The 16,110-nt window shown below is 45.6% G+C and overlaps 1 protein-coding gene across 1 annotated transcript in view; it reads right to left on the bottom strand.

Moving 5' to 3' along the window:
- The window catches only part of pola1 (polymerase (DNA directed), alpha 1), a 66,165-nt gene that overhangs the window by 16,268 nt on the left and 33,787 nt on the right, over positions 1-16,110 (bottom strand). Inside the window, exons 32-34 of the mRNA XM_031583843.2 lie at positions 12,710-12,884; positions 11,099-11,280; positions 8,237-8,368 (exon numbers count right to left, since the gene is read on the bottom strand). Coding sequence (XP_031439703.1) covers positions 8,237-8,368; positions 11,099-11,280; positions 12,710-12,884 — 489 coding nt within the window. The remainder of the gene's footprint in view (positions 1-8,236; positions 8,369-11,098; positions 11,281-12,709; positions 12,885-16,110) is intronic.

Raw genomic sequence — 16,110 nt, 5'->3', positions numbered from 1 at the left:
GTCATTAGCAGGGTATTACCCACATTACTCCTGCCGTCTGCCTGTAATGACAGAGCCCACTGCGCCCGCACACACACACACACACACACACAGAGAATCATGGACAAACGACCACACTGCCATGCACACACACACACACACACACACACACACACACACACACACCAAAGCAGCTTTATAAACGTTTATGCACATCGACTCTCCCTCTCTCACACACACACACAGCTTACCACAAACCCCCATGTTCCCCTTCTCCCACCTGCCCCACACACACACACACACACACACACACCCCCCCCACTGAGATAGGGAGAAGGAGTGAAAGAGAGGACGGACGGACGGACGGATGGACGGGGACAACAAAGAGAGAGATACATGGACCAAACACGAGGCCAACTAGAAACATGCAGACAGACACAGACATACACACTAAAGTGTCACGGTCAGTTTGTAGGCTTACAGTGGTCTTGCTGAGGTCTGCTCAAAGTTCCAGGTCATGATCTAACACGAGCCGACATTATAAACCACAATAAATAAATAATAATTTAAAAAAAAAAGAGGCAAACGGAAAAGGTCGTCAGAGAAAGTTTGGGATTAGACCCGTCATGGCAAAGTGTGATGACAATTTACACAAAGATGTTCCAGCAGAACAGTGATTCCCAAACGTTTCATGGCAGGCCCCCCTTTCAGAACACCATAGTGCATAGATTGAGACGCGTATATATCCTAGCCAATATTATTATATTATTACCAATCTGACTGGCAACAGATGGACAGTGATTATTATAGCACACCAACATTTAGCATGTTACCATTTAACATGGACCCTGAAACCAATCCCTCCAATCACAGTTAGCCACAAAACCTCTAAACTCTTCTTCCACTAAATTCTCATCTCCTTTACACCAAGGGTTTGGGAGCACCAAGTGCTTGGACAAAACTAACTTGCCAGAAAATATAATATACTATAATTTTTTTTTTATTGAAATAGTGATTGGCAACATTGGCAGCTACCTTCCCACGCACGTTTAACAAGTTGAGTGCAAATTCCTATAGTCTTCATGCACTCCTAAAAAGCAACCGGACGACTTGAACACTCACTTCGCTAATAAGTGCAGCGACCAGCCTTTTGAAAACAGCATGACTGCCAAAAAACTGCTGTCGTTTTCATGGCAACCCTGTCAGTTATTTTAACGACAAAGCAGTCGAAATTAAAGCAGTCGAAATTTAAGCTGTCACTTATTGTACAAGCTGAAAAAAACATAATAGTTTCTGTTCCATCATGGTCAGTGCCAGGTATTTGAAGTCCACATTAGACAAAAAACATTATTGAGGTTATAACAAAATTCATGGCAACAGAAGGCTTTGGCAGAGCAAAGAAAGTTTCTTTCAAAGACACAGGCACACAATGTACAGATCCAACAGCAGTTTACTGGCTTCATTGGTTTTATTACAATAGCTTTGATTTCACTATTTCCCTCTGCGATTTTTAAGTGATCACCACCTTAATACTAACCTACCACTAATTGCATTGAAGTCATTCTGTACATGGTGAGGTGTGGAAGAGAAGCTTAGGTTTTAGGATGAGTTAGGATGAGACACAAAACGTTAACAACACTGACTAAGCTAACAAAGAGAAGGAGAGATCGAAAATAAAGAACAGAAAGGAAGTGTGACAGATGTTACTGGCAGGGAGATGAACAGAGGACAGGCGGAGAGAGGGATGGAGGGAGATGAACTCAGGTGAGGCTGAGAGAGGGATGGAGGGAGATGAACACAGGACAGGCGGAGAGAGGGATAGATAAGGCCAGCAGACAGAGAGATGCAGGCGTACAGAATCTCTCTCACAGCCCACTACTGTATCCACCCACTTTCCCAAACACACACACACACACACACACACACACACAGAGTTGTGGATGGTTTAATTTGGTCCCATTTCCTGCAATCTGATTAACTGTAGTGGGTCTCTTTGAAGCTTATCTGTGGTGTATTCCGTTCGCGTTAAAGCCGACGGCCTCCTGGGCTTATCTACCTTTCCTGCGTGGACAAACACGCGCGCGGTAACACCATTGTTCTGAAGCACAACCCTATCAGTATCAACAGCTCCTTTTAATTTCCTAATTAATCCCGTGGGTGTCGGTTGGTGAGGAGAAGCGGAGGGCTTGTGAGGATAATTAGCAGCGGATCTCGGAGATGGGAAGGGAGACGGGAGGCGTAATTGAATCTTGACATATGTGTGCTGTTTGATTTTCATTTTGTAAAGTGTGTGTGTGTGTGGTTTGTGTGTGTGTATGTGTGTGTGTGTAAGTTATCACATCGCTGTTTGCCTCTTGGGCCTTCATTGTTACTGTGTGAGACCCAGGCCTAAGCCAACATGACTGTTCCCATGGGCTTGCCAGGACAGAGCGAGAGAGCGAGTGAGAGAGCGAGAGAGGAGTGAGTGTGTGTGTGTGTGTGTGTGTGTGTGTAAGGGAGAAAGCAAGATGTAAAGACACATGAGGAAAGCCAAATGATTCAGACAAGCACAGTGGGATAAATACAAAAATAGTAAGAGAGAAACAGGACAGAGACAGAGAGAGAGAGAGAGAGAGAGAGAGAAACAGGACAGAGACAGAGAGAGAGAGAAAGAGAGAGAGAGAGAGAGAGAGAGAGAGAGAGAGACAGCTGTTGCAGAAACAAACCGTCCAATGACCTGAGACTGCTCAGCTGAACTCCAGTAACAAGTTACTATGGAAAGATGGCTAAAAGAAATGACCCATGATGCCCTTCTCCTCCGCTGCACCTGCCCAGTGACCCACAACCATGCCCTCTGGAATGAGTGCCAACACGGAGTGGTTCATAGTGCAGACTAGACCTGCAGACAGCCCTGAAGAAACACCCTGCACCTCAGCCCCCCCCCCCCCCCCCCCCAAACACACACACACACACAGCTAAAAATACTATTATACCTCACAGAATCCCACACCTGACAAACCCCACCATACACACTCTACTATACACAACCCACTACATCACCCAATCATACAGTGAAATATATAAAATACGTAAATATTTTATAAATACACACACACACACACACACACACACACACACACACACACACACACACACACACACACACACACACACACACACACACACACACACATATTCTCTTTATCCTATTCTGCACTGGTCTATTTCAACCCACCAGTGCTATTAATTCAAAAGTTTAAATCAGACACACACACACAAAAAGACAAGACTGCTGATTTAAGAGACACTCGTACAGGCGTCTCAGCAGTGTAACTGATGAGGAAAGCGTTGGGGGGGGGGGGGGGGGCAGAAGAGCAAAAAAGAAAATAGAAAAAACAGGGAGCAAGAGAGAAACACCATCTAATTGAACGACTAAGCGCTGGCTGGGAGGGAGAGAGTGCCAGGATAAAGGGGCATAATTGCATAATTACACCAGTCGATACCTGACACAGTGAACACAGGCACTTCTGCACACGTCAAATGAGTTCCACATCATTTAACCAAACACCAGGCTGAGCCCCAGGCCCAAGGATCAGAGCAAGGCACCGGAAAACAGCACAGCCCTCCATCTCTCCTCTCTTCCTCTCCTCTTCTCTTCAGTTCTGCAGCTCCATGCCTTCCTCTCTCTTCCTCCTTTCCGATATTGCCCTTTCCATCTCGTTTCTTCTCCTTTTTTTGTCCACGCTATCCACCATCTTCATGTTGTCCTTTCCCTCCTCCTGCTCCTTTTTTCTTCCCTCGTTCTTTCTTTCCATTTTCTGTGTCCTGTTCCCTCTTCTCTCCTCCTCATCTTCTTCTTCTTCTCTCTTTAGCCATCCCCCCTTTTCTTCCCATCATAGTCCTCCTAAAATTATCCAATCTCTTTTTTCTGTTCCCCACCTCAGCAATCCTCCTATCTACAAAATCAGGCCAAAGTTGTTCTGCTAACAGTAATGGTAAGGCGAGGCACCAATAACCCCTAGGGCTACAGACTGGAGAGCGCATCAAGAATTTACTCTTTTTTTATTTCACCGTGAAGGAATGCAACAAAGAAATCCTCCCTAGAAATCCACCTGCCCTCTCTCACACACACACACACACACACACACACACACACACACACACACACACACACACACACACACACACACACACACACACACACACACACACACACACACACACACACACACACACACAGTGCCCTCAATCCAGCTGCTTCTCTTTCTAAGCGCCTCCAGTGGCTGAACCTTGCTTGCTCGCTCGCTCACACTCTCTCACTCGCTTAAAACCGCTGCGATTACAGCAGGTCGGGATAAAAAAAAAAAATAAAAAAAAAGCCCCCAGACAACAGGCTCTGGCGGCTTTGTACTTCAGTAATCAACAGATGTACTTACAGGCCGGCGGCCGCGGCTCCAGCAAGAGGCTGAATGGGCCAGAAACCGGGTCCACTTTGTACATCTTCGGCTTAATCAAGCCTTTTCTATTCAGCAATTTGACCTTTTGTTCAAAACAGGATTATCGCCTCCTTTTTTTTTTTTTTTCTTCTTCTTTCTCTCGGTTTTTCCCCCTCCTTCAATCCCTCTATTCCCCCAGCCAGTTACCAAGGGCGACCCGCGTGACGAACATAATTGCAATAATTTGTTAAACGCCATGGCAACCCACATTAGAATGGGGGTAAATACAAGGGGGGCCACACTACTCATTTGACTGAGGACGGCAGGGGAGTCAAGGGAAGGGATGACAGGCGTGAGGAAGAGAGAAAAGCAAGGGAGCAAGTGTGTGTGTGTGTGTAAGAGAGAGTGTAAGAGAGGGAGGGAGAGAGTGCAAGGGAAAAAGAGACAGAGGGAGTGAGAGTGAGAGAGAGAGAAGAAAGTGTGTATTTGCTTTGTGTCCAGAAGGGCTGCCTTATTGATAATGGCATGGGGCTAGTTGGGTGGGTGGGGGTGAAGGGTGGACGTGGCTGTAATTTCTCCGGTGATTAATGCCTCGCTGCTGCTGTTCGACAGGAAACTCCACAAACAAGACGCCGACTTCCAATCTGTAACCATGTAAGCCACTCATTCGCTCCCCTTTCTCTCTCTCGCTCGCCCTCCTTCCCCTCTCCTCCCCTCCCCTCTCGCGCCGTCGCACAGGCTGGCTTTCTCCCTCTATCTCCCCGAACAAACAGCTCTATTTGAGCTCTCCCCTCCGCTGAAAGGAATCCTTAATTACACAATATTACCCCTCTTCATTGCACTGGCAGAGGGAGGGGATCTGCTCAGCCTAAGCCTAGTGTGTGTGTGTGTGTGTGTGTGTGTGTGTGTGTGTGCGCAGAGAGAGTGGGGGTGTTAGCATTCAAAGCCAGCAGCTGTTTCACTCGGTGTGACAATGGGAGCGAGAGACTCAGAACTACTGAGGGAGGTGGCTACATTCACACCGCTAATTGATTTCTGCACAGCACTGTGGGAGAGTTGCACCCCCCACCCCCACCCCACCTCCTCCCCTACCTAACTCCAGCCTGCATACGGCCCGCGTTCCAGAACCTGACCGACGGCACCAAACTATGAGGAAAATTCTTATTCTGGAACCTTCTTATTGCTGAAAGACATTCGTTTTCTGTATTGTAACTGTTTATAAAAGGTGTTCGCAAACACAGCTTTAGTCGAAATAACCCTTAAGTGGTCCTCAGTATATCCTGTGTTCTTTACATTAACATTTTTCCGTCATTTACCTTAAGTGATGTACCGTATCTAGAGAATACATATCTCACTAATCTGTGTACTCCCCTGGGAATTGAACCCATGTCATTGGTGTCATTAGCATCTTGCTCTAGCAGTTGATCTGCGGTAACACACTTAAACCAACCCCCCAGTGGGTGAGGAAACACTTTAACACACCATGACAGCCTGCCTGTTGCTTTCCCGAAGGCAGAAATAAGATCCTATGATGTATAGGGACTAAAATGCACACGCTTTTACACATTAGGAGCAGGGGAAAAAACGCCAGGGCTGATCAGTCTCCGACCAGTCAAGTTGGCGGCACAAACTCTAATGGTGTGTTCCATTTAGTTGGGAAGTCGGAGTTGGGAATGACATCACACCCGAGTTGACCGCCTTCCAGTAACAAGTCAGAAAAAAGGCAATATCAATTGTTATCATGTTAGCAATACCAGTTGATATCAATGCATTACGCGGTATTTTGCACATACAAACACCGTAGCAACATGTCCACTGATAGAGGTTGGACAGTACTGTTTGTATGACTGATTTAATGAGACACAAATAAGACAGAAGTGCTAATAAAGTTGATTCGAAAGGGGCAGTCATCTTAAATTCTGAAGTCTGGGTTGCTGAAGTTCGTCCGAGTTGGAATTCCGATAACAGGGGGGCGTTCCTGTTGAAATTTCCAACTTGGAACTGGGAATTTTCAACTTCTGAGGACAACTGGTACGCACCACAAACCAGCCACAAACATTAAGTGCTGACTGAAAGACGCAAGGTGTGAGCTTGGGGGTGGGTGGTTGGTTGGGGAGTGAGGAAGGTGGGGCGGCTGGAAGCCATTTGCACCGCAGCAGAAAACCAGTGCTCAGGAGAAACAGCGGGTAACGCCGGGAGGCTAGCGGCTAAAATTAGCATCTCATATTCAATAAGGAGCCAGAATAAACAAACAGCAGTGCATGCAAATTAAACAGGGGTTTCAAGTCCTCGCCCACCCAACTACAATCACAATCACTTGAGAGTGGCGACTGTCTCAGGTCAATCAGGGATTTTAAATGGTCTCACTCAGCATTGCAGCTACTTTTCCGGCATCTGAAATGTGCAACTGTAAGCATTTGGCCGTCACGCTGATTTCTGGGCCATAATTTTGAGATCTCTTAGCAGTGATGCACACAGGCATGGGGCCCTGAGATTCCCATACCAAATATTTATTAACAAACAGATAGCCAGCTAGTAGGCAGTGGGGTAAAGAGAAGTCTATATAATGCTGTGGGGGTGCATGTGTGTGAATGCGAGTATGTGAATGACAGTGTGTGTGTGTGTGTGTGTGTGTGTGTGTGTGTGTGTGTGTGTGTGTGTTTGTATGTATGAGTGGAGAGCGTGAGTGTGTGATTATGTGCGTGTGCGCACACGCCTGTGTGTGGGTGTATGTGAGAGAGAGAGAGAAAAAGAGATTGAATGTGTGTGTGTAAAGCTACCTTCCATCATGTAGGCAAATATGTGTTGGAGAATGTTTGTGTGTGTACATATCTGTGTTCGACTGAAAATAATATATACATTTACATTTTACACTTGCTCATTGGCTTGAGAGGGTAAAGCATTGCGTTGGGGTAAGGGGAAAAGCACTTGAGTGGTTTGCATCTTATTTATCTGATAGGACCTTTGTGGTCAGTGCTGATGGTGTCCTATTTTTTTTAAATATGGTACATTTTGCACACAGTGTTTAAAAAGTGCATGCCTAGTGTTTATACTTAAAATTACTTTTTTTAAATTACTTAAATGCACAGTGGCAAAGCAACCGATTTGTTGTTCTTGTTTCTGTAAAAATGTAAAATGTGGGAAAGAATATTTTACACTAAATGTATCTAATATTGTGTTGGTCATATTTAAATCATTCATTACGTTTTGTTCGGAAAAAAAGAGGATAAAAAATAAAAAATCGCATATCGAATCGCAATCGCAATATTTTGGTAAAGAAATCGCGATTAGATTATTTTCACAAATCGTTCAGCCCTAGTTTACAACGTCTTTTTTAACTGCCTAGAAAATATGAAGCTATGGATGGGAAATAGCTTCCTAAAAGTTAATGAACACAATACAGAAAATATCTTTGGTTCCCTTCCCACCAGTGCAGACATTAGCACAAATACAATCTGTGGTTAGTGCTTCAATGTAGGATAATAGCTAAAATGTTCTGTGCCTAAAAGTTTGTGAGAAGGTGGTCCAAACTCTTATTTCTTCCAGAATGGACCATTGTAATGCATTCTTTTCTAGCATTTACCAGGTATCACTTCATAAACTGCAAGTCGTCCAAAACGCAGGAGCTGGACTTTTAACAAGGACCAAGAAATTATGGAATAGTCTCCCATTACATATCATATTAGCTGCCTTTATTGAGACTTTTAAAGCTAGACTAAAAACGTACCTTTTACACACTTGCATTCCCTGGATTTTAATTGAGTGCCTGTGCTCTTTTTAGAGCATTTCAGTGCAGTCTGAGGTTGAGCTTTTGTCTATGTTTTGAGGCTCAGCTCACTTACACTATAGTATTTCCTGATGTGGCGGCGTACGTCCAGCAGCAGCTTGTTGCCGATCTGGGTGTGGTGGTCGACAGGGCGCCCCTCACAAGACACCTGGCAGCATCGCAGCAGACTCGGCTCGATCTTTGACCCCTGTCACAGCAGACCAGAAACACACACACACACACACACACACACACACACACACACACACAACAGGGCATCAAGTTAAAACATTTATCCAAAAGATAGGAAAGCATGAAAAGCATTCTTAGAATTGACCAATCAAACATCAGAACACTGTCCCGTGGTCACCGTACACTACACAGCAACACTCTTCCCACTCTACCCCACACTAAACAACCCAGTCCAGGTGCTTCAGTCGACTTAAACACTTAGAGGGAAAGAGCCCAGTGGGGTGGAACCATTAAGCCTTCAGCCTTGTCTCTCCTGTGACGGCACAAGAAAACCCTCCATGCTGGCTCGGTGACTGGTTCTTTTTGGAGGGGGGACCTTTCACAGCACCCACCCCCAGGTGAGAGTACTTTCAGTGGGCAGGGCTAAGTGGTCAGAGGGGGCTGTTGATGACCGCTGCAACTCTAGTTAACTATGATGAACTTCAGTGTCCTCAAGGTGCTTCACGTTTCATAGAGAGGACCACAACTATGATGGCAAAGGCAAAGTCAGATTTAACAGATTTAAAATGCTCCATTGAAGAGAAAGGGTCAAAGGGTGTTTATGCTTATGAAAACACACACACACACACACACACACACACATATAGCATTCAAACATGAAACTACAGTGCAGCAGGTCATCCGTGACCTGAATCTAAGAAAGGCATTTCACTGGACACTTGACATGTGATCGTTGTTGACTGGCAAAGAAACTGTTGCGGCCTACGAATTAATGCAGAGAATAATGGTGGTAGTAATAAGTGAAGGCCCAAGTCCACCCAGTCCAGGGAGATCCAAGGGTGTGTTTTTCTCTGACTTGGGGATGTAGAGACGTTTTAGACATCTGCAAACGGAAGACCATCCCTTACACACACACACACACACACACACACACTTCCTGTTCCTTCTCTCCTGTTTCATCCTCTCCGTTCTATTTCTTCCTCCGTCAAAGTGTTTGCATTCCTCCTCTCCTCCCTCACTTCGTCTGTCCTGATAAGAGCTCTCCCCCCCCCCCCCCCCCCCCCCCGGCCGTGTAGAGTCAAGGCTTTCCTCTGCCCTTATCCATCGTTCCCTTCATCTCCCACACGTGTGTGTGTGTGTGCTGTACAGCCATACTCCGCTTCCTAATTAATACTCAACCTTATCGGCATATGGAAAAGTGTGTGAGTGTGTGTGAGCAAAAGTGATAGAAGTGAACAAGGAGGAATCTTTTTTTTTCAGTGTTCCCTAAGAAACCAAATGTTGGGTTTGATGTAGAGATGGGGGTTAGCAAACATGTCTAGGAATGTGTGTGTGTGTGTGTGTGTGTGTGTGTGAGAGCAAGCGAAGTCAGTGCTTCGCTGTGAGTCATAGTCTTGTGTGAGTGCATGACGCCTTCTACGACTCCAGTAAGTGTCTTGTGTGTGTGTGTGTGTAAGCACCCACACTCAAGTGAGATGGATATGTCTTTCCTGCCGTAGTGTGTGACTCTTGTAGGGGACTCTCAGTGAGTGTGTGTATGTCCATGTGTGTGTGTTGGAATGGGCTGTTCCTCTTCCGTGCCTGAGAGAGTGTGAATTCTCCAGACGGAGGGGAGGACAGGCCTTGGGGCAGAGGGGGAGTGGATGTCACTTTTTATGAGTTTCTCCGAGACAAGAGAAAGCTGTGTCTAAAGCTCTTAATTAGAGACTGATAAGGCCAGCCCTCCACACCCCCCTCTCTTTCCACTGACCTCGGCCCCGCACTACGACTGATGCCCGCCAGAGCTGGGAGCAGGACAGAGTGCTTATGAGTGGCACGCCAAAGCCCAAATCCCCCCCCCACCCTGCCTCTACACACACCCCCACACACACCCCCCCCCACCCTGCCTCTTTACACACACACACACACACAAACTGTCGGCTAAATATAAAAGCCCTGGAGGCTCTGCATCCCAGGCCTGCTCGTGCCAGGAAAACAGGACATAAACACCTGGGGTCCGACCCCCAGTTTTGCTCCACTCCGTTCCATCAGCACACACACACACGCGCACGCGCACACACACACACACACACACACACACACACACACACACACACACACACACACACACACAAACACAAACACCCTGCCAATCTCACCCAGAGTGACTAGGAAGGAAACTACGTCATGGTTCCGCTAAGGAAGTGTGCGCTAACTCAGATGCTTGCCCTTTAAGTTGCCGGAGGTATTTGCACGTTTCAAAATTGAGTGTAATTTAAAGGATCACTTTAGCATCAACAAACCAACAGTTAGCATTGCATCAACTGTGACAGTTAAATAGCATGAAGCACAAAATGCTATGAGAGAAGCAGTAGTACCCATAGCCTGCAAACAGAAAGGTAATAGACTTTCAAATACAACTGGAGCATTTCTGTAGTTTTAAAAAACAAATAAATCTGTTTTAAGAGCTTTGGTAAAGGCTAGTACTATTTTGAAGTCTACAACACTGAACTGATCGGTGTCTGCTTGGGTGTTTGTTAGTATTACACCGGTGTTGTCCGTGCCATTTTGGTTTAAACTGGACAATAATCATCAGGAAAGAAAGGCAACTGCTTGGTCTATGTCACCCTCCTTTGAGCTTCACAGAACCCAGGTAGTGCTAACCAGTCGTGTTACGCTTGATAACTTGTGCAGTTCAAACTATGGTGGCATAAATAGACAGGTGAAAACATGTAACAAACAGGGTCAGGTTGTTTGGTCTACGCACAGCTCCTTCGAACACGTTGTCGTAGATGTTGTCAGTGCCACACTGAGGGCAGGTGAAGGTGAACCTCTCGCAGTCACGGTAACGCTCCTCGTCTGTCAGCTGTGCCGGCGCCCCCAACAGGCCGTCAGTCTCCTCCTCCCGCTGCTGCCGCTGCTGCGCCCGGAACTGACTGGGGTCCAGCCCTGCAACAGGCACAGGAGAGGACAGCTAAGTCCACAAGACTTTGCTCACATAACAGACTTGAACTTTGCAAGTGTCCATTTTGTGTCTCTGTCTATACCATGTAAATGCTTTATTATCTCAGAGATCCATTCAGTGTTTTTTTTTTTGTGTGCGTTTCACACAAAGACAATTAATAAGGAACAAAGGTTCAAAATGGCATCAGCTCACATACAAATATTTCCCACCAATTGATTTGATATGAGAGGCCATTTCTAAATGAGCGTTAAGGCTTCTTAGTGTACTGAGACAGCAAGAGAAGGATGAGCTCAGGGATCACGCCTAATAATCTCACAGTAGCATAAGAGTGCCTGAAGATATGCCAATGAAATACCATCTTTAGTATATAATAATATCTTTTTTTTAAAGATTTATTTTTGGGCTTTTAGCCTTTTATCAGACAGGATAGTGAAGGTAGACAGGAAATGAGCTAGAGAGAGATGGGGAGTGGGATCGGGAAATGACCGCGGGTCGGATTCGAACCCGGGTCCCTGTGGGCGTTCAGGCCCATTCATGGTCGGGGATGCTGCTTGCGCCACAAATCCCTCCGAAATAACGTATTTACACAAAAAAAATGCAGAGCTAACTGAGTAAAATACTAGAAACTAAGTGAAAGAATGTACACACTGATATCATGCTGAATAAATCGTCCAATTACAACTGCAACTAGTGTATTAAAATACTCCAGTAGTATAGGGCGGGACAACACATGTTGAATGTGGGACGACACAGTAAAGATGGTTAGGGACAGCGATAGGGGCATTAATAATGAGCTGGATACATAATAAGCCCTGGGAGAGGAGAAATAAAAACACACACAGCTATCAGATTTTTAGCAGGCAGCTGAGATCATCAAATCATTAAGAAGCAGCAGCTGAATACCCAACTCTTCTTCGCAGGTGACACAGAATACTATTAGCGCAGGGATAACCTCCCCACCCCATCCCCCTCCCCTGCACAATTGCCCCCCAGAGTCATTTGGCTAAGTGAATAATGGAGTAAATAAAATAGTGTTGACTGCAGGACTACTGGGATTAAAGAGCAGACACATACACCCACCACCTGCTGCCACCTACAGGCAGAAATGAGCATTGATTTACATGGAAAAGAAAACAAGCCGGCGAAGGCCAGGACACACGAGGAGCCGCCTCATCAGGTTACAGGCTGCACACTTGCCTCGAATGAACTGGCTGCTGTATAAATGTGAGAACTCTGGAACAGTACATCATATATGTTTCGCTCTGAATCAACTCCTTAGAATTAGTCACACGGCTTGAGTTGGCTTTGAGCAAAGACCTCAATCTTAACTCGCTCATCATTGTGATTTAGGAGCCATCTTAAAGCATCTTCTGCTATCAGTCAGAGAGAGAGAAAGAAACAAAGAGTCTATACCTAGCCAGGAAGCGATGAGTACGCCGTCGATGCCCTCAATGGGGTCACAGATCCTGCCCACCACAGGGTGCACCTGCTGGGCCAGGTAGTACTGCGTGTCCAGGCTGAGGGTGGGCTGCTTCTGGAGCTGCTCCAGGGCGTAGGCCCGCTGGCTGGCCCCTAGGTTGGAACCGTCCTGATAGGAGAGGAGGGAGAGGTCAAAGGTCATTGGGCCAGAGGATGAACATGAGGTCAGATTTCAACATTACATCACATCCAGGGCTGTAGTGGAGGGTAAACGCACGTAAACGCCGTTTACGCACCTCTGGAATTTTGGAAATAGCGTTTACGCACCTCTAAATAGCGTTTACGCACCTCTAAGTGGCGTTTACGCACCTCAAAGTTCTCTGCGCCTTGTATTCTGCCGTTGGAATAATCCGAAATAAATTTGGTGTCATTTTAAATCACCTAAAACTAAGTTTCATATTATTGAACATATAAACGCCGTAGTCTGAATCATTTTCATCTGCGCTGTATTATGGTCTGTGGCCCTCCAATCAGTGCCTTGCGGCTGTGGCAGCGACACCAATCAGGATCCAGGAAGTATGTAAACACATACACGTTGTGGATTAGCCTGCCTGACTACCCGTTCGGAATGAATTCATTAGCCATGGATATCAGGCGATTTTTGAAGAGACCATCAAGTGCTTTCACTCACACAGATGCCCGCAGAAGGCCTCAAGTACAAAGTAAGACTGAAGATCAAAACGTTGTTTTGGTTCGAACAACATCGTATTAAGACGGGGACAAACGCTATTAATAACGTGCTTTCAAATACGACGATGCAGGTAACAAGCAAGCCTTCCCTTCCCTTATCCTCACGCATATCGCTGCAGATAAGGCTATTTCATTGAAAATTGTAAACATATTCTTTGCAAGGCAGTTAGACATAGCTAAGTGAAATGTTTTAGCTTAGCTATAGAATCTTCCATTTTCACGGTCAAAGTAAAATATAAGTGTAGAAAAAGAGCAACAGCAGAACAAGCATAAACCCGACCAGTGGGCTCTCGCACGCTCCCTTCATTGAGGCAGAGGGACTGTTTGCCTCCCCTTCGAGGTTTTTTGTCAGATCAGCAAGACTAAATAGGTTTTACGCATGCGCTCAACCCAGTTTGTGAGGGATTGCGCAATCTGAGATGAGGCACAGCTCGTCGCTGCCTAACCGTCTCGCTGTCTCCTGTCTGTTTGAACAGGACTTGTGCAAATTCAGCGATTTTAATTAAAATATTAATATTTATTTTATCGTTATTTGTTTTTTTACTTTCATGATGACAGGTGAGGCTCTGCCTCCACGTCCGTGCTCTCGCATAGAAACGTGAGCAGGGAGCCAAGCGGTTGCTTCACTGAATAGGCCTATATGCTTAATCAATAGGTTATTTGAAGTCATGAAAGGTGTAGAGTAGCCTGTAAGCGAAATACTCTGGAAACATAGATTATTTGAAAACAAGTCAGTTCTCAATGTGAAAAAAAAAACATGCTTGTTCAAGCCAACACAGTATGTGAAGTCCTGGCTGGTGAAGCACAGGAGAGCCATGAACCCCAGAACACGCCCCTGCAAGGCAGTTTTCTCCACAGGGGAAGTGTTTAATTGCAGCATGGTTTCTTTTTATATTAAACTTTTCAGGTGCATCACACCCTGGGCCTGTTTCCAGAGGCCTTCATTTTTTTTTTAGGTCCTATAGAGCAGTGGTTCTCAACCGGGGGTACGCGTACCCCTTGGGGTACGTGAAGGCAGTCCAGGGGGTACGCGAGATTTAAAAAAAATATATATTTTAAATTGCATCCATTAAAAAATCCTTTAAAAATAGTTAATATACGGCTCTTCAGAATGTACGGCTCTTCAGAATTCCAAACAGTTCCGTTGATTCGAATGGGCCATCCCAACGTTCGCAGGTCTGTAATGTCTTGATATTCACCGCTGCGAAAAGTGAATGACTGCTGTCATTGGCAACGGGTTTTGGGCTTGTAATTCACATCTTTCATATTGTAATGTGCCGGCATACTCGCCCCATAATGCCGTGCGGCGGGCACATACTTTTCTCTATGTGATGCACTAGCGCCCAACGATGTTCTTTAACAATGTTCCATACTGTTCTAATTGCATGTCGTTGTTCTGTGTTGGGACGGAGTTTATACAGGCAAGGCAATTTTATTTATATAGCACAATTCATACACCATACACCACATTCATTCATACGCGAACAGGTGTGTGACGGTAGCACAGTCTGTTCGTGATAACTTGTACCAGGGCATAAAGCCCGTGCCATTTTGACCTTGTGTTGTGTGTGTGTAATAAAAAGCCATAACAAATATTCCACACTTCCGAGATTTGTTACAATATCCTTCTGCAAGTAGTCCGCTCATTTAACGCAACGGAAAGTCATTGAAACTTGAAGTCAGCAAGTAATGGGTTGCTACGCAACACTTGAAACTTTAAAGTTCTATTAGCCTGAAGAACATTTCTTAGCGGAAATCACGAAACGGCAACAAAATCATTAAATAGAGGTATTCTGGAGGAATGTCTTCTATCGTTTTGTTAAGTAACTGTATAATAAGCGGGATTTTTTTCCGCAAAAACATGGGAGCTGAACACACACAACTGCTGCTGCACACAGAAGTGCGTTGGCTCTCTCGAGGGAGAATACTCAACCGGCTGTTGGAATTACGATCTGAAGTAGCCTATACCTTTCTGATTGAGCACAGATCTCCCCATGCCACCTTGTTCCAGGACCCAGACTGGCTAGCAAAGATGTGCAAAAAGAACGAACTGAATATGTCTCTGCAGGGAAAGGACACCAGCATTTTAAACCTGTATGACAAGGTGGGTGGCTTCCTGAAGAAAGCAGAGCTGTGGAGAAGAGCCTCTGCACAGGGGGATTTCACCTGCTTTCCTCAGGTGGATGATTTTCTCTTTTGTGACGATGTGGACAGAGCTCCAGTCAAGTTGGTCGTTGTGGGACATTTGACCAACTAGATTAAAAATTTTCGTTTTCAATTTCCTACTTTCCTGACATGGAGGAGAAATTTACACAGCTGGATTGGGTGAGAAACCCATTTCTCTTGTCCGTAGCATACGGAAGCAAGCTACCGGTCACTAATCAGGAAACACTCCTGCAAGTGTCATCTGACCATGGCCTCCAGATGAAGTTTGCCACATCACACTCACACAGTTTTGGGGCGGTGTGAAGCAGGAGCACCCTGACCTGGGAGAGAAAGCTTTGGAGCAGCTACTACCCTTAGCCTCCACATTTATGAGGCCTCCTTCTCTGCAATGAGTGTGATCAAAACAAAGCAGAGAAACAGACTGTGCCCGGAGAAGAGCTTGATCACAGCAGTTGCCTCCCTGCCACCAAGACTGACAA

This window comes from Clupea harengus, chromosome 17 (assembly GCF_900700415.2).
Source record: "Clupea harengus chromosome 17, Ch_v2.0.2, whole genome shotgun sequence".
Taxonomy (NCBI): Eukaryota; Metazoa; Chordata; class Actinopteri; order Clupeiformes; family Clupeidae; genus Clupea; species Clupea harengus.
The sequence above is the reverse complement of the archived record's forward strand: the minus strand, read 5'-3'. Positions and strand labels throughout refer to the sequence as shown.